This window comes from Pyrus communis, chromosome 10 (assembly GCF_963583255.1).
Source record: "Pyrus communis chromosome 10, drPyrComm1.1, whole genome shotgun sequence".
In the NCBI taxonomy this organism is placed as follows: domain Eukaryota; kingdom Viridiplantae; phylum Streptophyta; class Magnoliopsida; order Rosales; family Rosaceae; genus Pyrus; species Pyrus communis.
The window spans coordinates 8,406,881-8,433,317 of NC_084812.1; the positions used below are offsets into that span (position 1 = coordinate 8,406,881).

Below are 26,437 nucleotides of genomic sequence, written 5' to 3' on the forward strand. Positions count from 1 at the left end.
ATTCTCTTCTATCTCCAAGGATATGTTTTTATGTGCATGTCTAACTGACCACGTTTTTCTTTTAACATCAGTTATTGTAAAGTCACAACAGTATCTAAAATCGTGATGGTTTAAATCATGACGTGTAGATATATTTCAAACAGGTGGATTCATATATCATATCCTACTACCAAAGATATATCTCTATGTAAGTGCCTCAGTCATTATACTTCTCATTGCACTAGCTATTGTCATAATTGTACTCAAAATCATGGCACTTGATATGTTTTAAAATGGATTTAGTACGGAAATAATCTATCCTACCACCAAGACCAAGGATATATATATCTCTATGTAAGTGCCTCAATCATTATACTTCTCATAGCACTAGCTATTGTCATAATTGTACTCAAAATCATGACACTTGATATATTTTAAAATGGATTTAGTACGGAAATAATCTATCCTACCACCAAGGATATATATATCTCTATGTAAGTGCCTCAATCATTATACTTCTCATAGCACTAGCTATTGTCATAATTGTACTCAAAATCATGACACTTGATATATTTTAAAATGGATTTAGCACGGAAATAATCTATCCTACCACCAAGGATATATATCTCCATGTGAGTGTCTCGATCTTTATAATTTACGTAAGCACGAGCTATTGTCAAGCCATAACTGTAACCATAATCATGATATACATTAAAATGAATTTAGCACCTAAATAATCTACCCCCACTGAGGATAATGCCTCCGTCATCACTTCTCATAAGCACTAGATATTGTCAACCCGTAACTGTAACCATAATCATGACGCTTGAATTATTTGTATGTTTATGCCATACGAACTACCGGGACAAAGAATATGTATGTATATACATAGTTGCGCCAAAAGTGGAAAGATGTGATCATGTGAATTTGCCTTTAAAATACCAATAAAGAAGCAAACTCCACCAAATTCAAAGGCAGCGGAGAGCCAACTTCAACAAGCTAGCATGGATGTAAAGAATGTCTTCCACATGACTGGAGGAGTTGGCCTTACTAGCTATGCCAGAAATTCTTCGCTCCAGGTTCTCTCTCTCTCTCTCTCTCTCTCTCTCTATATATATATATATATGAGTGTTATCTACACATTCCTTTTTACTTCTCACACATCCCTTGTTAATTCTACCTTTTGATCTTCTTCAATTCATCCGATCTAACGATTAAAAATTAGAAAAATGTGTGAAAAGTAAAAAAGAGTATGTGAATATCACACCCTGTATATATGTGTTCACGATGTTTTTTTCCTAATTATATGTTTTTCCTTTCTAATTCTGATCAACAGAAGAAGGCATCTGATATGGTAAAGAACATAACTTTAGAGGCAATACAAGAACTTTACCTCACCACAACTCCAAAGAGCTTAGGCATAGCTGATTTGGGCTGTTCATCTGGACCCAACACCTTATCAATCATCAAAGAAATCATTGAAGCAGTTGAAGGTGTTTGTAGAAGAACATTCCAACCATCACAAGAGTTCAGAGTTTACCTCAATGACCTTCCCTCCAATGACTTCAATTCAATCTTCAAGGCTTTGCCAGACTTCTCCAAAGACCTCAACAAAGAAAGAAACAATGGGAAATCTCCCTCTGTTTATATAGGAGCCTATCCTGGCTCATTTTATGGCAGACTTTTCCCCAACAATTCCTTGCACTTTGTCTACTCATCCTACAGTTTGCACTGGCTATCCAGGGTAAGATCTGTTACTCTTACGTTCATTTCTTATTTCAAAAATTCAAATCTATTTTGCCTTTTTACTTTAGAACATCGGGAAGTGATTTTCACACTCTTTTTTCTCCTCCGGCACTCCTCTCTTTCTTTTATAGTCTATAAAGAGAGAGAAACAAGAGGATGACTGCAGAAAGAGAAAATGGGAGTGAAAATAACTGCTCTAGAGCAGATTGGTCAAGTCTGTTTGACCATAATGCCATGCAGGTTCCTCCAGAGCTTTACTGCAAAGAGGGGAAGTCTATAAACAAAGGAAGTGTTTACATTTCTGAATCAAGCCCTGTTGGAGTTTCTCAAGCTTACCTGAAGCAATTTCAAGAGGACTTCACTTTGTTCCTTAAGTCAAGGTCCGAGGAGCTGGCTGCAGGAGGAAGAATGGTGCTTATCTTGTTGGGAAGGAGTGGCCCAGATCATGTCGACAGAGGCAACTGTTTCTTCTGGCAGCTTGTTTCTCAGTCCATTGCCATTTTGGTTTCCAAGGTACTAATTTATAAAGCACACCAAGAAGGAGCTGGCTTCTCTACCTTTCCACTTCTTATACATTCTCATTTCTTCCTATTTTGTGCGATCACAGTTAAATTATGTTAATATTTTATATTAATTTTTTTATAGATATAATAAGATAAAAAATAACAATAATATAAAATATTAACGTAACCTAACCGTAATCGCACAGACAAAAAGAAATAGAAATGTATAGCACAGCCAAAAGAAATAGAAATGTATAGGAAGTGGCGGGCAGAGAAGCCCGCTCCCACCGAAAAACTCCAAAATATAAAGAAATTTGTCTTCATAACCACGACAGAATCATAGTGGCACCACCAGTCACATGGTACATGCCATCTGTCTAAAGATGGAAAAAGTGATAAAAATAAAAATAAGCCAATATCAGAATGGCACGAGGCAGTCATTAAAATGAAAATTAAGATGGGTATTAGAGGTAACCATGGTGTGGTCATGCAATTAGGATGTTGTCTTGGTTGATTTTGTCTAAATTAAGACACTTCATATTATGGAGCTTTAATTTTTTTTTTTTTAAATATATAATTGGTATTAGGGGAGGGAGAATCCAACATATATAAGCACATGTTTAGAGTTACATGAATGTGTTTAGCCAGTTGAGAATAATTTTGTTTTGTTTTTGTTAGGGAGATGTTGAAGAGGAAAGGCTTGACTCATATGATGTGCATTTCTATGCTCCATCCAGAGAAGAAATAGAAGATGAAGTGAGGAAGGAAGGTTCATTTGAATTGGAGAGGTTTGAGATGTTTGGGCTGGATCATAGGCATGGCAAGAACAATGAGAGCTGTGGAACAAGAGTTGCAATGACTGTGAGGGCTATTCAAGAATCCATGATAGGGCAGCATTTTGGAGAAGGAATCTTGGACAGTTTGTTTGAAAATTTTGGGAGATTGGTGGATGAGGAAACTGCTAAAGAAGATATTAAGCCCATCACTTTTGGGGTTGTACTTAAGAAATTTTGATTGCCCAAGTAATTAATCTGATCCCACTGTGATTGTGGTTTTTAATTCTGATTTGGAATGATGAAGCAATGCAAATTCTACTTCTTGCATATATGAAAATCATAGTACGCATAACAGACGAACGAACAAGTGTTTTACAAAATGAATAGATTACTCAGTCAACTAAACGGAAGAGAACACTATTAAAGTATAAATTGACGAGACTGCTACATAACTCAAATATACTACATTGTGAGTGACTTATTCTAACTAAATAACAAAACACTCTAATTAGACAAACTCCAACTCTTGAACCCAACCCCAAATATTTGGATTTAAACAAAAGAAATACCGCCAAAGCTTAGACCCAAACCTACCAAATTTGGATTTGGACCCAATCAAAACCCAAATTTGGGCGACCTAATCTTGAGGGGGCCCCACATATTTTTTTTAACAAATGTGGCTGACTATAAGCGTTAGTAGTCGACAACTGGGCCCGCGTGATAGGGACCCAATAGTAACTATGGCCTTCGGCGTTCAAGACAATTGGTTATCAATAGTCCAGATCAAACTCTTTTTTTCTGGGCTATTCTTTGATATCGATCTAACGGTTCATATTTGTTTTTGTCAAATCCAACGGTAAAAAGAAAGATCCAAGATCCAACAGCTGAAAATTGGTTGGTTGGTGTGTATATTGAAGTTTGGTTGGTGTGATTTGTTCGATTTTGTAATTTTTGTTGAAATTTAAATTTTTTAGGTTAAAACATTTGTAAAATTAAATTAAGGTAACATAACTCAAAGGTACAAAAAAAAATCTTTACCAAAAAAGCACAACACATTTTGGGTCTTGAAATTTAGATTTGGAGGGTTGGGTGACATTCACTGTTCTTTTTTTTTTTTTTTTTGGAACAAACGATAGTATCTATACTAAAGGGGTGGAGGAGTAGACTAAGCTTGCCATAATAATGTGGTTCAACCACTCCTTTGGTGAGAATCGAACCTGAAACCTCTCACTTACAAGTGAAAAGGAATATCACTAGACAGTAGTACAAAGTGACGGATGACATTCACTATTCACATAGCTAAATTCTATCTTTTAATGGAGCTAAATATTTGGGTATAAATCTAATAGTTGGAGTTGGTCTTATAGAGAAGTAAAAAACTGAATTCCAAATAAACAAACAAATAAAACTCTTATCTAATGGACTAGGCTCAAATAGTAAAGTCACAAAAAACCAAACAATCAAATAAACCCAAAATACTAAAATTTCCCAACATTTCATAATTTCATTTCAAACTATCAAAGACACAAACTTCACTTGCAACAGATAAAAGCCTGATAATGTTGCACCACTCATTGACCGTCCACTCTATTTTATGGTTTTTTTTAAGCTTTATGACTTTAAGTCCGAAATGAATACGCGTGTCGCAATTGTCATTTTTTTATTCATTTTTTTGTTTGAAAAAACATATATAACCCAAAGAAGCCAAACAATAAATAATATATTTTTAAAAGGACAATTTTGTGGAGAGAATGATATTTTGGAATTATGAAAGCATCGCCACTTTTGCCTTCTCTTTTATATATATATATTTTTTTATTTTTTTTTTTTTTTGGGGGGGGTCAATGTCTTAATGAGGAGTGATCGATTTAATGATATCTCCTCTTCTTACATTTAAATGCAAATTTTAAAATGTAGTTTTCGAATACATGAACAAATATTCTTAATTATTTAAGCTATAAACTTTTCTGCTATGATATAATAAAAATATATGTTGGGCTTTAGGTTGGGAACCCCAATTCCTTTCTTCGAAGCCGTTTCTTTTCTCCAAAATGTTTCAAAGAAGGGTTATCCTGACATAAGTCTATTTCTAAGACTTTTTCTAGTGGAAATACATTTCTCTTTGAAAAAAAAAATACATAAGATTCATTAAGGTAAAACGAAGGAGATGATGGATGGTTGGGAAATCCTACTTTGACTATTTTTGCGATCTCTAAGCGATAATTTAGTTATCTTTCCCTTTCTTTTCTAGTGTAACTGAAGAGCAACAGTCCAGTTCCTCTAGCTTTCTCCCTTCTCACCAATGGAGGGATGCTTGACTACAATTTAGAACCTGTTATTACATGTTTGTTCTAGTTTTTGTTGTTTGATATTTGAAAGAGCAAGAATATCTGGCTGCAAAAGATGAAGACAATTATTGAAAAAGAGAAGCAAAGAGCCTGGTATAGGTCCTCCATAAAGCACAGACCAGACCACCCTTACAAGTGACAAGTTTTGTCAATTACAGAAGCCACCCAAGCTATGATCCAACCAACTTTTCTTTAGGAAAAGTCCCCTCAACCACCTATATGTTATACTTTTATGCATCAATTATGTCAATGTATTAAATATTAACATCGTAGACGGAATTTAAACCAAACAATACAAAATTCATACCAAACAATCTCAAAAGACACACAAGAGATTAACGTAAGCCTACGTACATGGGTGAAGCACGGCGAGGAATTTCACTAAACAAACGGAGATTACAAAAGAGTGTTTAATTGCCCTAATTAAACCAAACGAGTAGAGATCTCGAACCAACGGAGTAGTCTCTCCCAAATTGCTCTCTCTCACAAATTGACTTTCACCAAATTGGCGAAAAAATGAACCATGAATTTGCTACACACTCATGGCTCCAAACGGTGACCCCACCCAAAATCCAATGAGGGAAAACTCTAAACTAATGGTGAGGCACACAAAATAAACTAATCATAAGGTACTATTTATAGCATAGGACTTAGGTTGCAATGAGAATCCTAATCCCAATTGGAAGTACATCCAAATCCTAATCAAATAAGTAATTAGCAAAACACTCTCCACCAAGCAAAGAATTCAACCAAGAAGTCAAACTCAAACCCAAATAGGTATCAAACAAAATAAGTAACACAAATCTAATTTCCGCATCATCCTGGCGAAGCATACATATGTCTCATTGGTATTTTCCCAATAATAAACATTTCCCATTTCTAATAAAAATATCATTACTTCACATCAGACTTGCACCAAATTAATGTGGTTGTTTGGAGTGAAGCTATGCACTGCCATTTCCACTTAATTAGATAACAACTTATATGATATTAGTACATTACAAATATGATGTCCCTGATCAATAATGTAATTTATGTAGACAATAACTTACATTTTCATATCATTGATATAAAATATCGGCTTTGGATCCTCTCCTGAGCTAATGGAAAGGATCCTGCTGACCAATCATCGTGGGCCGTTGGATAAAATCATCGTGGGCCGTTGGATTTTTATCCAACGGCTATAATCATTATAACTTTAAAGGGACCCCCCTGTTTGTAGTCGTTGGATAAAAATCTAACGGCCCACGATCATTGATCAAGAGGATCCTCTTCATTAGCTCAGGAGAGGATCCAAATCCTAAAATATCATGATAACAGACTAACTAACAACGTACGGTATGTGAGCCATTCTCACAAAATCAACTTGCACACTATAAATCTATCCATAAATCTAGATTGCCTTCGCTTTCTTTTAGTCTCTTGTTTCACAGTTCTTGACATCTTGTCCCTGGGGTCCCCTTATGTTAAATTGAGTGTCCACGGATTTGGATCCTCTCCAGAGCCAATGGAGAGGATCCTCCTGACCAACCATTGTAGGCCATTGGATTTTTATCCAACGACTACAAACAGGGGATTCTTTTAAAGTTATAATAATTATAGTCGTTGGATGAAAATCCAACGGTCCACGATGGTTGATCAGGATGATCCTCTTCATTGGCTCAGGAGAGGATCCAAATCTAGTGTCGACGGTTAAATTGAGTTCCTACTGGACACGTAGCATTGTAGAATAGCCACCACTTCTTATTGGGTACTTCTCTTTTTAAAAATAAGATCAAATGGTTGCTTCGTCATAATAATCCATTATTTTGGAGATCAAAATGACTCACAGGGCATTTCAGTCTCCCATTACTACTTCTTTTTGCGTATTAATTTGTCGAAAGACGAATTTTGACAGTTTAATTTAGCGGTTAATACTGATGCATCTCTTTTTTGGTTCTATATGTTGGGATAAACGTTGATTGAGTACATTTATTGTACGTATCATCAATTATTTATAATTTTGTGTTTATTTTTTTAATTAAGTTAAAAAAACAGGCACATAATTGTATGTAAGGATGACAAAAAAAATCTCTCGAATGGTTGATATCTACCTTGTCAACTCATCACAGAGTTGCATTGGGAAATGCGATGTGTTTGATGCAGGGAGACGTGCAAGCTTTCAACAGGAAGATAATCTGCGAGTCTGTGATGGTGCTATGGGATTTTTGGCTCTCACTCACCAAGCTAGTAGGTGGCTGATATTTTCCCATATATAATTGGTGCCCTTGGGTGGCTGGAGTAAGGTGTAAAGTTATAAACTACAAAGCGCAAGGGTGAATTAGTTTGGGGGTGATATTTACTGTGGTGAAAGTTAAACAAATTGAGAATGATTCAAACTTTAGATTTGGGAAAGTGTATGTGGGTATTGTTCTCATTAGGCTATCAATCATGTGATGGTATTGTTAATATGCTGGAATCTGATTCAATGAAAAATATATTAATATTATGATTAAGCAATGCAGCAGTTTTAATCTAGACCAACAGACGCCAGTAGATTCATTAGCAAAATTGAAGATATATATTGTGCCAGAATAATTAGTGGTGATAGTGCTGTCTCATGACTTAAGGGAATTGATGCCTTCTCTTCATGGTTGGTATTATCATGAAAATTACTGACTAAAATGCAAATCAATTTCTTTTTATGGTTGGTATTGTCATGAAAAACTTACTAAAATGCAAATTAGTATTGTCACGTATAAGAAAATAATAATATGTTTGATAACCAGTTCGGTTTTAATTTTTTGGGTTTTGCATTAGAGATAGATGGAGTGAAGAAAGTAGAGATAGGATCAGGGAGTAGGTGAAGAAGATATGTATAAAGAAAGAGGTAGACAAAATGGAAATTAAAAACTAAAAACTAAAATTCTTTTACACTATATTTGGATGAAGGAAATAAACATAGAATTTGGGTAAAAGTCAGAATTTATAAATTGACATGCACCAATTCTCTTGTTTGAATTCATAAACATAGAAATCTAGAATTTCCACATGGAAAAAAAACTTAGAATTTGGGACCTCTAATTCCCAAGTTTAAATTCCATGTAAATAAGTATCATTACCCAATTTCTATGATTGAAGGTTTAAAATCTAACAAAATCTGTATTCAATTTCATTGTTTTTTAGGTTAACAAAATAAGAAAATTCATAAATTCTAAAAAATAAATTTCCATCATTTCAATTTTCGTAGTTTTAAAATTCCTAAATAATTTTAAATTTCTTTATCCAAACATAGTATATATGTTTTTCATTTAAGGATTTCATTTTTTTTTTTCCTTGCCTCCTTTCCACCACCTTTCTTTGTCCGTCATTATTCTCTATATCTTCCTCATATCTTAAGCATAAAAAAATAATTATTAAACCAAGTTTAAGTAAATAATAATTAGATCTTTTCTAGACAAAGTATTTAAAGTTTGAACCTAAATTTGTTCTGATACACACTGGTGTACATTTATATAATACCACTTTATATCTAAATAAGCATTTTATGAGAGAAGTGGTTTGGAGAATATACGTATGAGGTTAAATTACTTACCCCTAGTGAGTGGGGCTGGGACCTAAATACAGGCAAAGGCATATTAGCAGTAAAGTGGGGGAAAACTTGATGAAATACTAATTTGATTCTTAAAGGAGCACCCTAATTATGAATTTACTACATGCCAACAAAGAAATTATTCTAATTGTCATCAGCAACTAATTGATATACCACCTTGATACTAATTACTTAATTTGAAGATAGTGTTAAAGATGCATATGCATCATCAGTAATAAGCACAAAATCATAAGCATTACAGAAGCACGCACCAAGATACTTTTAAGGGGGTGTAGTGTATTAAAATTTGGAAAATTCTAGGGAAATCATGTATCTAGATGATATTTTGTAAACTACATAATGTGACGGTTGATAGTTGAATTCTTTCATTAAATCATAAATAAAAATCCAATTATCAACTATCACATCATGTAGTCTACAAAATATTATTTGAGTAGATAGTCTCTCTACCACCATTTGGACTTTTCTTAAGTTTTTAAAGTGATAGACTTTTGTTGGATTTACTAAACTCTATAAAATTCCACAGTACTTTAATGATATACTTTTGTGGGAGAAAAATGAGTTAAAAATGATAGACTTTTGCATAATTATAGAGAGTTACTAGAATTTTATAGAACTCTTTGGATATTTGTCAGACTTTTTATTGACCAATTTATTAATAAGCATTATTATTTTTAAGTTTTACTATTGAAATGATGATGATGAAAGTGTCGCATGATGATTGTTAACAAGATGGCGATAGTAAAATTGGTGTCTTTAGTGGCGGCAATTGTTGGAATTTGAATTATTATTATTAAAATTAGTTGTCTTGCGGGCCAAGGATAATCACTTGCCCGTTAAGTTTTAAATTACTCTCTTGTTTTAGTCTAGGGTTTGCTTTAGTCTTTCGCTATATAAAGAACTCTTTGTATTTGGTATTTTTATCTATCAAAAAACAATGCTTTACCACTATACTATTCAACTTGGTATCAAGAGCAGGTTAGCTGGACCTGTCTCGGAAACCACTGCTCCGTCAGCCTGACTGCTATTGGTGTGAAATAAATGGAAATAATTATGTTTATTGGGCGTATGTGATGAAGAATTTTTTGATTGGAAAATGATTGTGGGGCTATGTTTCTAGAATGCCTTCCATTCCGAATAACCCCAAAGATGAAAAACATGTTGAATTGTTTGCTGCATGGGAGATGAATAATTCAAAGATTATTACTTGGATTAATAATTCTGTTGATTTGACTATTGGAATGCAACTTGCTAAGTTCTCAACGTCTAAGGAAGTTTGGGATCACTTAGCAAAGTTGTACACCAAGGCCAATTTTGCTAAGAGGTATCAATTAGAAATGGAGATTCGTGCAATCCAGCAGGGTGATAAGAGTATTCAAGTTTTTTTATAACGAAATGACCAATATTTGGGATCAACCTGCATTGACTGAACCTAAAGGACTTGGCACTGTCGAGCTCTATTGTCAATATAGAGAAGAACAACGTATTGTTCAGTTTCTGATGCCTCTTCGAGATGAGTTCGAGACTCTCCGTGGCTCCATCCTACATCGAACTCCTTTTCCATCAATTGATTATGTTCTTAATGAGTTAGAAGCCGAAGAAGTCCGTGTGCAGTCGCATAGGCTCTCTTCATCTTTGTCAAACACTTCAGCATTAGCTGCGGCAGTTAGGCCGAGACTTCGTATTAAAACTAGTGTTGCTATGGATGAGTGTTCTTATTGTAAAGGGAAAGGGCATTGGAAATCTCAATGTCCTGAGTTATCTCAAAAACATGGATTTCCACAGAGACCACCTCTTGCAGCAGCAGTTGTACCTTCTGTTTTGCATATTACAACTGATTTAGAATCTGAATCTAGAAAAGATGATTGGGCATGGTAGCTTGAACTTGCATTGGAAGTTTACACTAGTACTCGCATTGGCATTGGGGCATTGGAATCTTGCATTGGCACTGGCACTGGAATTTGGAGTCTTGCACTTGCATCGATGGAATTGCATATTGAAATTGGCATCGGAAGATAGCATAATGAAGCTTGCATCCACATCTACTTTGACAAACCCATGTCGTGCACCGCCATGAGTTTGACTGAGGGGGGTGTTGGAATTTGGATTATTATTATTATTATTATTAAAATTAGTTGTCTTGCGGGCCAAGGATTAATCACTTGCCCGTTAAGTTTTAAATTACTCTCTTGTTTTAGTCTAGGGTTTGCTGTAGTCTTTCACTATATAAAGAACTCTTTGTATTTGGTATTTTTATCTATCAAGAAACAATGCTTAAGCGGTATACTATTCAACTACAATAACAATAGGGGTGGTTATTGAGGTGGCCCGGAGTTGGGGTGGTGAAGTAGAATGGTTGGGGTGGTGGTGGTGAAGTAGTATGGTTAGGGTGGTGATGATGGTGGTAAAGGTGGCAGTCATGGATATTGTGGTCATGGTTGGGCTGGTGAGGATGCTCATGGCAGTGGTGATGGCAGTGATGTTGACAGTGATGGATGTGGGGGTGGATGAATGGTTATGATGAGGCGATGGTTGAAACATGGTGGTGGAAGTGGTAATAATAATAGTCATTGCATGATGGTGGGTGGTGGAGTTTATCATTGAAGAATTGAGAAACAATGAAATTCACCAAAATCTTAGGGGAAGAGGTTGGATTTGATATGACAAAAAAACTTACCACAAAAGCACTAAAAGTCCATCAAAATCCATGACTTTTTTTTTTTTTTTTGAACAAACGATATTATCTACACTAAGGGGTGTAGGAGTAGGCTAAGTCTCACAATAGGCTAGCAATAATGTAGTGTAAATTTGTCTTCGGCAAGAATCAAACCTAAGACCTCTCACTTACAAGTGAAGAAGAATACCACTAGACCGTTGTACTAACTAGCAAATCCATGACTTTTAAAAAAAAACCTTTAAAATCAATGAAATTTTGAATATACTTGAATTTTTGTAGACTCATAATACCACAATTGACACACCCCGACCCGGAATGTCAACTTGGACTCCGAATCGAGCTATGTTGGCCAACACCAGGAAGGTGACGAAGCCATAAAGTGTAGTGATGTGGAAATGTGAATAAATTTAAACCTAAAAGTGCCTAAATATAAGAGTGCGCTTGTGAGCGGGAATGAACCCGTTTCACATGTGATGTCAAAGTATAAGTAAAGTACAGTGAAGTAGGATGAGAATTATACCATCGAAGGTGAATGGACCTAAAAATAAAGTTTTATAAAAACCTTTTCAAAAACATAGTAACCCCTCGCTGTAAAACAAGTATAGTTTCCAAAATATACATACTACGTATAGTATGAAAAATACTTACCGTAGCCTACAATATCTCAAGACTTCAATACGTCACGAACTCGTAAATAAGCATATAACTTCTAGTAATCACAATATCTCGTAGAAATAAATATATTACATCGAGTGCTCATCGACACATGCTGACACACGAGTTCATGTAGAGGTATTCTGACATGAACATGACTGGGTGTAATAATGATTTATGCTCTAGTACTACAATCACGTGAAGATTGGTGTTATGCGCATCACATACGAGTCCTGATTGCCTATAGCAATCTAGGATAGGACTGGCACCTACAATGGATCCAAAATGAGGGTACGATGCGATATGAACATGCACGTGAAAGATTGGCCCTGACCCGGGCGAGTACTAACGCCAGTGCAGCAAATGATGAGCAAATAACATAAATATAGTCATGCCACAGTGATTCGATAATTCTAGTCAACATAATATTATCCATAGCCGTAAATCTAATTAAGGCATCCCGTAGGATTTATAATAATTTTCTAATTCTCATCGTTAAGTCATTTCCTATAAATGTTAACTTGATTATGGCAGTCACATAGAAAATTCATGACTAGATGTATATATGGAAACTAAATAAATATATGTATATATCAAAGAAAAGACCCACTCACAGTTACTTACGATGTCACATCCGTTCAAGCTAGGAAGTCGGAGTCTTCGATAGCAATTGCACCTAAGCATAATATTGGGACCCATTAGTAAAAATCAACTAAAACGATTAAATTTGGGAAAACGGAGTGCGAATTTGGAATTAGAGCGTCAAATTACATTGAGCCCCGGGCAATTTTAGTAAAAGGTCAACGAATAGTCAATGATCAACCCTAAAAAAATCAACTTAGACGCTCCGGCGGTCAACTACATTAAAACCTTGTAATTTCAGTAAATGGATGCTAAAAACAGACTCAAGACGTCGAAATTAGCCTAAAAGGGTTTTTGAGAAAATTTTGAAAAAGTCCAACAAAAGTCAACTAACGGTCAACAGTTAACTTTAACGAAATATTCCATTCTCGGATGGAATATTCTGTTAAAATTAATTGAAAGGTTAAACAAAATATTCCAAGGGAATATTCTCTCCAAATCCGAAATGGATTTGGGTCGTATCCAAGTTTGGGTTGGGTCGAATCTGGCCCACAAATCCGGGTTGGCCCTTTTTTTATTATTTTTATTTTTATTATTGACCCGGTGGACTTGCGGGTTGCACCCGCCAGACCCAGTGAAGGAGAACACCGGAATTTTGGCCGGGAAACTTCCCCAGCTCTGATTAGCCCGATTTCACAACTATTTTCAACACAAAATTTATGGATTTGAAGCTCAAAGAGGGAATGAGGATTATATACCAAAATCATGTCGAGCCATGGTCGGGATCGCCCAGAAAAAGGCTTGCAAAACTCAAATGGTTCGTCGGAAAGCTGGGGAATATTTCCCAGAGGTATTTCTGCGCCAAAACATGTTTAATTTTCACATGGTAATTCATAAATCAAGCCATCTCATCGAGAGGAAGAGAAAGGACGGACCTCGAAGTTTACCTAGCCTGTGAACGGCGGAGATTTCACTGGAAAATCTTTGAGTTCGTTACAGAGTTTGGTGACAAAGCCAGCACAGCTTGATTCGGAGTCTAGATGGACATTTCGGATTAGGCTGTGTCAACAATATTTCCATAAACCTTTAAGAAGTCATAAAAAGTCTTTATTCAATATAGAGTGACTTCAACAAATTAGCAAATTAGCCGGTGCATATAGACTAAAGACTTCAATATAATTCAATTTACGTTATTTTTCGAAAGGTTATTGTTTGGAGTAGTTTCAACAAATTAGCCAGTGCATTTAGACTGAAGACTCTAATATAAAGGTGTTTTCTTGTTCATTGAGCGTTTGAATTATCCTTATTAATTATTAGTTCTTGATTTTTCACATGTATAGGGAATGAAAATATATAATTTTTACACTTCACATGAGTTCTTTAAAGTCATTGTTGGACAATAACTTTATATAAAGGTGTTTTCTTGTTCATTGAGCGTTCGAATTATCCTTATTGATTATTAGTTCTTGATTTTTCACATGTATGGGGAATGAAAATATATAATTTTTACACTTCACATGAGTTCTTGAAAGTTATTGTTGGACAATAACTTTATATAAAGGTATTTTCTTGTTCATTGGGCGTTTGAATTATCCTTATTAATTATTAGTTCTTGATCTTTCACATGTATAGGCAATGAAAATATATAATTTTTATACTTCGCAGTAGTTCTTGAAAGTCATTGTTGGACAATAACTTTATACACACACACACACACACACATATACATATATATATATATATATATATATATCATAACACACACACACATATACATATATATATATATATATATATATCATAACACACACACATACATATATATATATATATATATCATAACACACACACACATATACATACATATATATATATCATAACACACACACACACACATATACATACATATATATATATATATATCATAACACACACATATACATACATATATATATATATATATATCATAACACACACACATATACATATATATATATATATCATAAGTGGTTGTGTGGTGTAGTGGCACAAAATTTTGCTCTTCACCATGAGGTTTGGTTCAAAACCCATAGAAGACATTTTTTAGAATAAAGTGACTGGTCGCAAGAAAATGTCATCGGCCGGTAGCTAGGCACGGAAAAATGTCGTTGGTACCTTTGTCGGAAAATCTCGTATGTCGGTCATCGCCATCAAAAAATCTAGCCGGCCGTTGGCCCAAAGAAAGTAAGGTTAAGTAGCAATTGTGTAATTATATTAAATTGTAATTTTTTTAAACTAGTTTTGTTGACTTTTCAATTTTACCTAAATTGAAAATGTGTTGGTTTTTCTTAAATTTTCTTTAGAAAAAGTATTTAAACTAAAATGACCATTCGAAATTTCAGTGGATATCAAGTCCTTTCTTCATCAACTTCTGGGAAACTTTTTAAGCTACACCATTCTAATTAATCCCCAAATATATATATAAAAAAAATATATTGAATTTACATTCCTAGTTCGCACCTACTACTTACAATTTCCCATTCTACATGATCACTTAAATATTAAACTAAAATAATTGGACATGTCTTCTTTTTGAGAATTCTAAAAGAAGCATAAGTTGTGATAATTAAGACATGAAAATCAAGAGATCCAATACTATTTTTAGCAAAAATGCAATGAAACTATTTGTACCATTTTTTTCACCATCTTATAGAAATTACTGTAAATGTGGATTCTACGTCAACAAATAAGATACACATAGTATAAAACAAAATTATATATATATAATTAAAATAAGAGTGGTGCTATCCATACACCTTATTTTACCTTTTCTACACCCTTATCAATTTCCGACTGTCGAATAAAATGAATTGAAAATAATCAAATAACAAAACATGAGCGTGTGAAAGATAAAAAGATGTGTATGGATTCCACCCTAAAACAAAGTTTGGTTGAAATAAAAAGATCACTTCACTAAGAATCAAATCTCCTGTTAGAAGAAAAGGTGTAAGTAACTTTCGGTATGAAGATTCAAGGGGTTGTTTAGAGTACACTTTAGTTTGGAAGATCATTGCCATATAATTTTATGATGATTGGTGCTGTTTTATCCACTAAAGAATTGTGTTAACTTAACAGTAAAAATATTGTCCCTGCGTTTGGCAATGGTTGATGGAATTATTATTATTATCGAGAAAGCTTGGTGCAATTGATCATTACATGATCAATAATGAATCATACCTACTAGAAGCAACTGTGGAACTTTTCAGAAAATTGAGCATTTCTTGTCAAGGATCAAGTTTGTTATTTATTGATTGCGGATTGAAAAAGGCCACTTTGGTGGTAATAAAAAGAGGATCTTGTAATTCTGAATAGATGGGTTTAACTTTATAGCCACCATAATTTCTAAAAAATTTCAGCTTCCGCCCTATTTAGAGTATTTTCAATAGAATTATCAAAACTGTCACATAGACATACAATAATAATAAATGACAACAAATCTCTCTTCAACCCAGTCTTCAGTTTCTTAAGTGGAGCTGGGTCAATTGAAGGCAAAGTCGTTTGAGCCTTCGGCGTCAAATTTGACCGTTGTTATCAAATAGATTTGATGATTTTTTAATGTTTAATGCAATTTATAATAAATGTTGTTGTGTGTTCTAAGTATTTGATTGATTATTTCAATAATTGGACTCCCATAAAGAGAGTTAAAATATTTTAATTTGAACCACATTATTGTTAGCTCATTGTGAGGCTAAGTCGACCCCCTCCCCTTAGTATAAATAATAGGGGTGTGATATCCACACACCCCATTTTACTTCTCACACACCTTTTTAATTTTCGACCGTCGGATCGGATAAATTGAAGAAGATTAACGAACTGAAATTATCAAGGGGGTGTGAGAACTAAAATAGGATATGTAGATAGCACATATCCAGTGCAGCAAAAAATTGTAAAAATGTCAAACTGCCACATAAAGCCCTCAAATATCAATTTTTTTATGTTTTACATTTGATATCTCATTCAGAGATGCTCTTATTCAATTAGGAGACCAATAGCCTTAAAATAGTTCCTATCAAATGACGTTTTTAATATGACGTTTATACCTATATATTATTGTTAACTCAAGTGTTATAATATGAGCACGATATGACGCTATATATATATATATATGAACCTAAGTTATAACACACTTGTTATGACATGTGTGTATTAATATCGCTGCATGATCTTTTCACCATTAAAATTACTGAATTTTCTCAAAGTGTATGTATAAATCAAGGAGTATGATTTTCTCCCCTCTGTTTTTTTTCCTCCCCTTCCCTTCCCTCCTATTTGAACAATCACGATTAAACCACATCAACATCTTATATTAATTTTTTATAGAAAGAGAAAGATGAAATTGAAAATGTGTGAGGAGAAGATAGAAGATGATGAAAAGATGAGGGGAGAGAATCATATTCCATAAATCAAAGGTAATAAAGCATATTCATATGTATATATCACTCGTTTCATGGAACTTGGAATTCGATTCGATTCCTCAATCCTCAGCAAATCCTCCACCATTTTATTAAATAAACCAATAAAATTACCAAATAATGCATGTAGCATATATTCCTTCAATTTCCTGCTCTTTCCTAACTTATGTATTTCCAATAATATCCACAAGCAAGAAGCATAATGTTCATATTTTCAACAATATTCCCGCGCTTACGATCAGAATAAAATTCCATGCACCGTCGGATCCATCTCAATCAAATCCAATCCGACGCTCAGATTAAAATAAAACACAAAAAGGAGATTGCAGTAAATTATTTTTATAATTTCCCCATTTTTTTCTACCAGAAATTACTGTACATAACAGTAGGTAGCCGTGGCTTACATCCAATTAACTCAACTTTAATTTTTTTATTTTATTTTATTATTAGCTCTGGTTCTTCAGAACAACGGCCAGAGACTCCTGGTGACGAAACTTCAGCTGCTTCTCTATGAAAGCTTCAATGGCGCGCTGAAACTCCTCGTTGCTCAAATCGTCCTCCTCCTCTGTATCTTCGGCCGCACATTCCTCTCTGGACCTCACCGTTTTCCGGCAAAGCTCCGTCTCCGATCTCCGCAGCTTTGCCGGTGCAGGCTTTTTCTCGAACTTCTCCGATTTCGTCCTCCGAATGATATTCGTGAACTCCGAGTCAGAGTCCGAGTTCGATTCAGTTTCCGGTTTAGGATCCGCCGAGTTCACCTCCGAAACGATCTGCTTGTCCTGGTACACAACCTCTTCTGCCTCGCGCGGAACGACGTTGTCTTGTAGCTGAGACTTACTATCGGCTCCTCCGGCGCTGCTTTCGACGAATTCCTCGTAGAGTTCGGCCTCCACGCCGTCGTTATCACGGTCGGTCGAGCTGACGTGGCGGGACTTGAGGACTAAAGAGGCGATGATGACGTGACAGAGGAGGAAGACGAAGAGAGGGCTCGAAACGACGCCGGAGAGGAGAAGGAAGTAGTCGCGGGAGATGGTGAGGGCGAAGGGGAGGCGGGCGAAGGTCCAGGAGAGGAAGAGGATGCCCGCGCCAATTTCAGCGAAGCGAAAGAGCTTCGCGGCAGTGCGGAGGCGGTTGTACCTCCGCATGGCGCTGGTTTTCTCTGCCTTCACGGTGTCAAAATCCCACGACCCCATCTTCGGTAAGACACAAACAGGGAAAACCGGTTGGAGGTGGAAATTGATTACAGAAGGTGTGACTACTTGTGAGATGGTTTATTGTGACATTGGAGGGTGATTTCCGGGAAAGTTTTGATTTCTCAGAAAATGTTTGGAGTTGGAAGTGAAATTGTATGGACAGTACGGTACGTGAGAGGAGCAGAGGGGGCCAGGGTTTGTGAGTTCGTGGGGTTGGAAGAAGTGAGAAGCCCCTTGTGTCAGTTCTCACCATGCTTTTGCGTTTTATAGAGACTCTGCACTCTGCAGGAAATCTTGTTGCTTTACTTAATGGTTTATTTTTATTTAATTAGCTTAAACATAGAAAATCATGATTTAATAAGGAAAGAGTTCCTCCAACCAAACTTTGTGATCTTCTTTTTTGGCTCAACAACAGGAGGAGAGATGGAATTTGCCATAGTGACTAGCACCTTAATATTGATTTCATAATATATTTTACAAGCACACTATAAGTTTTAAATTTTGTGGAGAGAGAAGAAACATAAATTAAAGGGTTCTTAACAACTTAATATAAGAAGCATGATGAAAGAATATAGAGCTCCTTTGCAAACAAGTAATTTTTCAATGTACTTAGAATATCATTACACCAAAACATGACGATATTAGTTATTATAATTTTACTTAAACTATGGTACTTATTTATATATTTTTAATTAATATACCATTTCAGTGGGACATATATAAATTATATCGTCTACTTATATTATAATGACGGTGTTGCAATGCACAAAAAAATTTCTTATAGATATTATGATGTGAAGAGTCCGCTTTGATATATTGTGTTAGAATGCAAGGATCAAATGTAAACAAAGGTGTTATGTTCACCTTTTCAAAATTCTTTTTAACCATGTTTGGCTTACACTAGCTCGAGGTGTTAAAATGGCTGCCTTCTTTTAGGTGAATAATGCCATATCTAGATCTACTCATTAACGATCGTATTTATCGTATATATTGTACTGCATTGAATCCTGTTTGAATTTGAGAATATAATAAACTCGACAGTTGAACCATCTCATACTTTGTATTATGTTTAAGTGGGTGACTAGTGCCAAAAAACATCTTAAGCATAATCAGTTGCTACATATATAATCATTTGTATACGACCAATAATTAATAAAAAAATTTAGACACATAACTAATATATTTTTCTTAAAATGGGTGATTATGGATGTTAGGAGAGAGCCTGGCCGGAGTTATATCATAATATATATTTAGGGTTTGGAAGTGAAACACTGTTTTTTTTTTTATTTTTTTTTTCAGTTAATGTGTTTGAAACTTGTGATAGGTAGGAGTAGGATGACAAGATGTGACTTTTTCACGTGAGGTGCTCTGCAGTTGCCTGTTGAAGTAAGAAAGGATCAATGATCAGTAGAGTACACAGTGGTACTGCTCCAGCGAGCCTCGTGTGTTCTGGCTATTTTGGTTCCAAGTCGAAACGAACATATTCCTCATGTGGTGTGTACCAATTCAACACCCCCTGTACAATAATGCCCCCCTTCCCTTCCTTCCCTATCCCTTCATGATTTGCTTGGTCTATGTCCTTTTTTTTCACTCTCTTTCTTTTTTTCTTTTACTTCCTTCTAGTTTTAGACTCGGTCCAAACATTCCTCAGCTTCTTTTCCTCTTTCTATTTTTATCTCTCCCCACCCTTCGCCCCCTCCTTTTTTTTTTGTTGGTTCTTATTTTCCTATTTCCAAATTTTAAGAATACTTGAGAATTGGTCAATGATACAATAGAAGATTAGGGTTATGTGTTGATCAACTCTCCCTCGCATGTCAAAACCCTAGGGTTATATATATATATATATATATATATCGATCTGTATTACTATAATTTGAAAGAAGTCTTTTGTCAATTATTTTTGTGCAAATCGTGTCATTGCTTGCTGTGCATTAATTAAAAAGGATAATGTTAATCATAATAAATAACAAAAACAAATGAATTTTCTCATGTTATTTCCTTCTACTTTCTCTTCTTCTTTTATATATTCTTCAAGAATAATTGCCCCTCAATGGCACATGCATAGAATATGTGAAATTTTTCAGTATAATTGATTATTTGGAAATTGAGACTGACTTTACCACGTACTGTCTAAAACCTTAATGTAGATGATGGGAGATAACAAAAATAAATGTGTTTTGAACGAATAACGCATTTCAAAATATTTACATATATATAATCCACTTAAAAGAGAATGAGCTCTGATGCAAATTACTTAATTAGTATTATTGATGCACAGAACTAGATCGATCTTGGCTCAACTTAGATCTGACCATAAATCGCACAAACACACAAGAACACAAAGATCTACCGTGATTCGCTCCGAATTGGGGCTACATCTAGGTAATTAGAGGAGTTTTCATTAATAATGCAATGTTTACATAATACAATGCTTTAAGCTTAAGTTTGGATTAGGGGTCCTATCCTAAGATCCAAGAGCCCTTAATTGTGGGAGATGAGTCTCCTTTTATAGGTGAGGAGAGTCTCCCATTCTTGTTTGGGATCGATCTGGGACTCTAGAAACGTTGTTGTAGTGTTGTCATGTTTCCTTAATCAAGTGGGCTCAAAGTTGAAGGAATGGAGAGCTCATTTGTTTAAGATTGGTACGTGTGCTTCGGAAAGGGTGGGTTACCAAGACATCATGATGGCTACTCGATGATTTCGACGTATAATATGGTAGAAATAAGTATATTACTTGCGTCCTTCCTTTCTTTCTTTTTCCTATATGAACAGATCCTTCATAATTCCATAGAATCGATATGAATAACCAAAGTGGGCTATAGATATTTAACTCAAACATGGAAATCAAAAACAAAATTAGTTGAAATGATCATTTTCCAATCTTATTTAAGAAAATGATTAGTATATCGTCAATATATTATCACAATATCTATAATTTTGATTATTCTATTGTTAATAGTTTATCGATGTATCATTAATATTTGAATAATTGAGATTTGATTTCATTATTCTAACAAATTTTTCAAATTAAAAGGGCACTCTTAATAAAAATATCATTAGCATTTTGAACAATTAATGATCGTCTATCCACGGTTTCCACACAATCACTTAAATGAGGTCTGTACCTAAACCCTAATCTATATGTAGGGATAGGAGACACATCCATTTATATGCACAAACTACGGTGCATTTACATCAATGAATCACGTCCGTACACAGTGCATGGCAGCACTATGCGTGCATGAAAATGTTATCACCTGAAACTCATAGTACGGCCAGTTAATTTTTGACTAGTGTTAAATACCCATGTTTTTCGGGTAAGTAATGTAAAGAATATAGAATTTTTTCTTCTTCTTCTTCCCTTTCTTTTACTGTTAATTATTTTATAATTTTTTAAAGAAGCTTTGTCAGGAAACTGACCTTCTTCTGCAGAGTGCAGAGGGTGCTTGACGGACACGCGACCCATCGTTTTTCCCAATACTAATTCAGAAAAATAACCAATGAAATGAGCGGATGGTCGTTGGTCAAGGTGGTAGTCAACAATGTATGATGAATGTCCAGATGAATAATATTGAACACTCCTCATAGGTCACAAGAGGATTTGGCTGTCTCTTCTGTTTAGTCTTCAATTTTTCAAATGAAATATGTATGCAACTAGATTAATTTCGGTGTATAAACAGCAGCAAATTGAGAGCTGGAATACAAGAACTGGTTGTTTGACTGGGTGAAGTTTCTTCTTTCTTGCCTTAATGACTTTCGATTTGCATGTATATCCATCACATAATACAACCAATTATTACTAATGTTATCGTCAATTTATATTATAACGTGTAAGCTATTGCACCATGTACGTAACCTTGTCGCCCGTACACTTCAAAATTTCTTCCGAAATGGGACCCAATCGGTGTTAACTAACGGGTGAATTGATCAATTATTGTAGGGTAGGGAAAGCTAGAAAAACCTAGGAGTGTAGGGTTTTTCAGTGAATGAGTCTGTCTGGTGTTCAAGAGTCCAGTCCAGTCGTACAGGTGTCTTCTCTTTCGTATTTGTATTTTCTTAATCCTGCAGATAGCAAAAGAAGCAACGAGTTTATAATTGACAGAGACTGAGTGATGGATGCCTGGGATGCCCCCAGGCCCTCCACCGTCTCTTTCTCCTGATGCGACACCAGAACCTTTTCTTTTATTTTCTTATCAACTTCCTTACACGCATGGCATTGTTTCAGTGTGTTTTTGAACACAAGTATACATACATATGTGTGTGTATATATGTCATTATACAAATGAAAACACATAAAATAAATCTCTCCTCCCTAGTAGTCTAGGGCTGGAGAAAAATTCCAAAAATCCCAAACCAAACCAAAAAAATTCTGATCCCAAATTAAAATTTCCGAAATTTTCGGTATATCATCCCAAACCAAACCGAAATTTTCGGTACAAGATCCGGTTTTGCATCTCCATATTTTCGGTATTCCCATATCGAACTAAAAATAAATATTATATATATATATATATTATTTTTTAATTATAAGAGAATTATTTCAACCGTTCATTGTTTTGGATTTAATCCGTGCCGTTCATTTGTTTTTAGGTCAAATCCCATTTCACTTCTGTAGTTCTGTTCCATTGATTGATTCCATCCATCGAACTTGAAGCGTAGCCCCTGAGCCTCCCTCACCGAGCCCTCTTCTCATCTGTTTGTGTCGAATTCCGGCCAGCCATTGGCCCACCACCACACCATACTATCGTCTCTGACTCTCCAGCCTTCCTTCACCACACAACCACCGCTCTCTCGTGGGCGATTTTCTCTCACGGACAGAACTCGCGATCTCTCTCAACCGAGTCCGAGTCTCACTCTCACCCCAAATTAGGTAATTAATTTAGTGTTTTGAAACCTAATTTCTGTCTTCCCTTTGAAATTTAATTTAGGGTTTGGAATTAATTTTGTTTACAGAGTTCACTTTTCACAACAATCTTGAATCTTCCCTTATTGGTTTCAGAAGAGCGAAAGGCTGTTCAGTTTTGGGATCGTCTGCGGAAGACACACTAACTTAAGGTGAGACATCATATCTCTATCTTCTTCTTCTTCAATTTTTTATTTGTTGGTATTTCTCTGTTTTAGGGTTTCTAGTGTGTGTGTGTGTGTATTTTGCGTTCTCAAGGGATGATGAATATATTAATCTAGCTGAAATGATAAGGATGTGAAATAGAAGGAGAAACTTATGTGAGATGAGTGAGTTGTGATGAATTTTGTCATGATATCATGGATTAGTAAACAGATGGTTAGTTGTAGCGTTTTTTTTTTTTTTTTTTTGCTGGTAGATTCTGCTTTGAAGTTTTCAAATGGTTTTAAGTTTTAACTGCTAACGATATTGTTAGTTCAGTCAAAATGTTTTAGATGATCAGCTTTCCTGATTCCAGTATAGCTTACTATGTAGAGTAATAAAACCCTGTTTAAACCTTGACACTGAAAGAGAACCAGAATCACATTTAAGAAGTCTCGCATATCATTCACTTAACTCAGCTATATATAGATAGTTGCAAGTTCAGCTAAAGACCCATGAATTAACTAATTGCTAATCACATAATTAACTGTTAGTTAGCTAATTGACAAATAAGATGGTTACTCATCAAGATGACTAAACTAATTGACATTGCATCCTATCACTGAGACATGACGTTACAAAGTCTGTAGGTTTGCTAGCCTCTAACTGTTTAAGTTTTTATGATTCAATTTCAAATACTGGCGCTTTTGGTTCAAACTAGTTTGATGACATGAATATTTAGTCTACAATCATGTACATTGAAATGGAAATTAATCCTTTTTCCTGGTTCCACTCCTTAACTAATGCCAAATATGAGAGCTCCACTATTTACTAATAAGTGAGAAGAATAATTGAATAAATGTGTTGTGGTGCACTTGATTAAGCCGCAGTTTGGGCAAGGAGAGTAGAAGAGAGTAGTTTTGTAATGTTTTAGGAAATTGGACACCTTGCTTTTGGTTTTTAATTAGTTGAGTTTTTCAACTACTCTTTGACACTTGGTTGATCATGCCTCATTATGTACTTTTGTTCTCCCAATGTTTTCATACTGCAGAGAGGAAGAAACTTCTAGATTACTGATCATATTAGTCTACTATGATGTTGTGTTGTTAAAGAGTGATTCTCTACTAATTATTTTCTTGAATTATTATTCTTCAGGTTGTTTTTCTTGAACCTGCTAATGCTCGAGCAGCTTTTAAAGGTTTAGCATACAAGCGCTACAAGTAAGTGTTGAATGAAAATAAAAAAGGCTCGGACCATAAAAGCAGGGAAACTTGAACCTGCAAAACTTGTTAAGAATGTAAGATCATGACTTTTTTCATTCCGTAAACTAAAACAAAAAAATAAATAAAGCTACAAAGGGAGAAGAAAACAAAACCCAAGACAGAACCATGACATTTTATCTTTCACTACTCTTGATTTGTGGTTGTCACATAACCTGCCTATATGTCAATTTTTCAATATAAAAGGTTGAATTTTAGCCCAAAAGCATAATATGTCAAATTTTAGTCCAAAAGCCCAAAACCATTCGAGATTCCCGATTTGTCCTGAAATCCCGAAACTATTTCAAAATTCTCGAAAATTTGGTTTGGGATCGGTATTGAAATTGGGATTCCCAAAAATTTTGGTTTGGGAATCCGGACAAGGGTTTCGGTATGGGATCCCATACCAAACCACCCCTAATTGTGGGAACTGGAGTACTAGGAGTGTGGTAGGGACTCCCTACCATACTCCCCAGTCCCCACAATAATAAATTTATGCTCGATAACTTTTGACACTCGTGAGTTTTGACGCATTCATCCTAATTTTACAAGTCCATTCATATTATAACAATTATTAAGTATAACGACGTTTATATCTCGTCCAACAGTCGAAACTATTCACTCGCATTTGAGCAACATATATTTGATAAAATCCATAAGTTTTTGTGTAATTGGATGAATTCATGACACCACAAAATGTTTCGTTATACTTGACTTGAAAGTTTATTCAAGTATTCTTTCTTTCTTTCCTTTTTCTTTCTTAACTTATATTTATGATATAGAATTTAATAACATTTCGAAGAAGATGATGAAAGAATCTGCAAATTATTCATCACCCACTTAGCAAACAAGTTAGATTATATATATTGATCTCCAGTACCTCATCAATTTCAAACGAGATATATATTATATGGCTCCATTTGTGCCATAAATTCTGCAGATAATTTGGCTTTATTCTTAGTACTATCATTTGGATTTGAGGCTAAGATAATTCTTGTCCTTGGAGGCATATTATTTCAATTATCAAAGGCATGAGCAGTGAGCCAGCTGATCAGTATCTTTATATTATCCACAATGTATAAGCCATTAGCTAGGGGTTTGATTAAACAAAGACAGATAAAGGAGCTTTAGTGGTGGAAAATTGCTTCTTCGGGCTCTGCGCATGCAGTAAGTGAAAGTTCCATTGTTCGCATAGTTCGCAACATAATTTTGATTTTGATTTTTGAAAGTGATTTAGTTGATTCAAGGTAGAAGCTTTTTGTGGAACATAATGGAACTTTCTTGGCTGTAAAGACTCGAAGAATACATGTAAAGGCTGCTGCATATAGCACTTTATCTTTGAGTTAAACACTCATATCTTATATATTCGATTTTAGTATGGTTTTAGTGGTGGGGATTTTGTGGTCTTACTAAGCTCCACCCAAACATGACATCAATATGTTTCACCCATTGTTTCTTCCATCTTTCTTGTTTAAAGATGAGTATTACTAGAACGACTAAAGCATGCAGCATATAAACAATCTTTGTCTCATTTCTTTTTCTAATTTTTGCAAAAAGATTTTGCAAGTATCTTGTTCATGTAAACCCTATTTAAAATCAAATGGTTCGTTACAAAAGAGCTCTTAGTCGAGTT

At 34.9% G+C, this 26,437-nt stretch overlaps 2 protein-coding genes and 1 long non-coding RNA gene across 4 annotated transcripts; 2 read left to right on the forward strand and 1 right to left on the reverse strand.

The window, feature by feature from the left end:
- The first annotated feature begins 754 nt into the window (after positions 1-754).
- Positions 755-3,287, forward strand: LOC137748927 (probable methyltransferase TCM_000336). Its single transcript, XM_068489118.1, has 4 exons — positions 755-1,058; positions 1,316-1,723; positions 1,966-2,238; positions 2,907-3,287. Exons 1-4 carry the CDS (start codon positions 984-986, stop codon positions 3,240-3,242), a joined length of 1,092 nt encoding a protein of 363 aa, XP_068345219.1. The 5' UTR covers positions 755-983; the 3' UTR covers positions 3,243-3,287.
- Positions 3,288-17,393: 14,106 nt separating this feature from the next.
- On the reverse strand, positions 17,394-18,755 carry LOC137748809 (uncharacterized). Its single transcript, XM_068488998.1, has one exon. It carries the CDS (start codon positions 18,499-18,501, stop codon positions 17,755-17,757), a length of 747 nt encoding a protein of 248 aa, XP_068345099.1. The 5' UTR covers positions 18,502-18,755; the 3' UTR covers positions 17,394-17,754.
- A 4,384-nt stretch (positions 18,756-23,139) lies between these two features.
- LOC137749006 (uncharacterized) lies at positions 23,140-26,405 on the forward strand. 2 transcript variants are annotated; one of them, XR_011070143.1, is made up of 3 exons: positions 23,140-23,371; positions 23,455-23,556; positions 24,701-26,405. It is a non-coding gene; the product is annotated as an uncharacterized lncRNA (long non-coding RNA). The 2 variants fall into 2 exon arrangements; XR_011070142.1 differs by having other exon boundaries at positions 23,501-23,556.
- The last annotated feature ends 32 nt before the right edge of the window (positions 26,406-26,437 follow it).

Bases quoted from the DNA above. Each gene is read 5' to 3' on its own strand.
- LOC137748809 (XM_068488998.1), bottom strand. From the start codon at position 18,501: ATGGGGTCGTGGGATTTTGACACCGTGAAGGCAGAGAAAACCAGCGCC.
- LOC137748927 (XM_068489118.1), top strand. From the start codon at position 984: ATGGATGTAAAGAATGTCTTCCACATGACTGGAGGAGTTGGCCTTACT. The intron at 1,724-1,965 runs GTAAGATCTGTT...AATGCCATGCAG, and splicing joins GTTTGCACTGGCTATCCAGG to GTTCCTCCAGAGCTTTACTG. The intron at 2,239-2,906 runs GTACTAATTTAT...TGTTTTTGTTAG, and splicing joins TTGCCATTTTGGTTTCCAAG to GGAGATGTTGAAGAGGAAAG.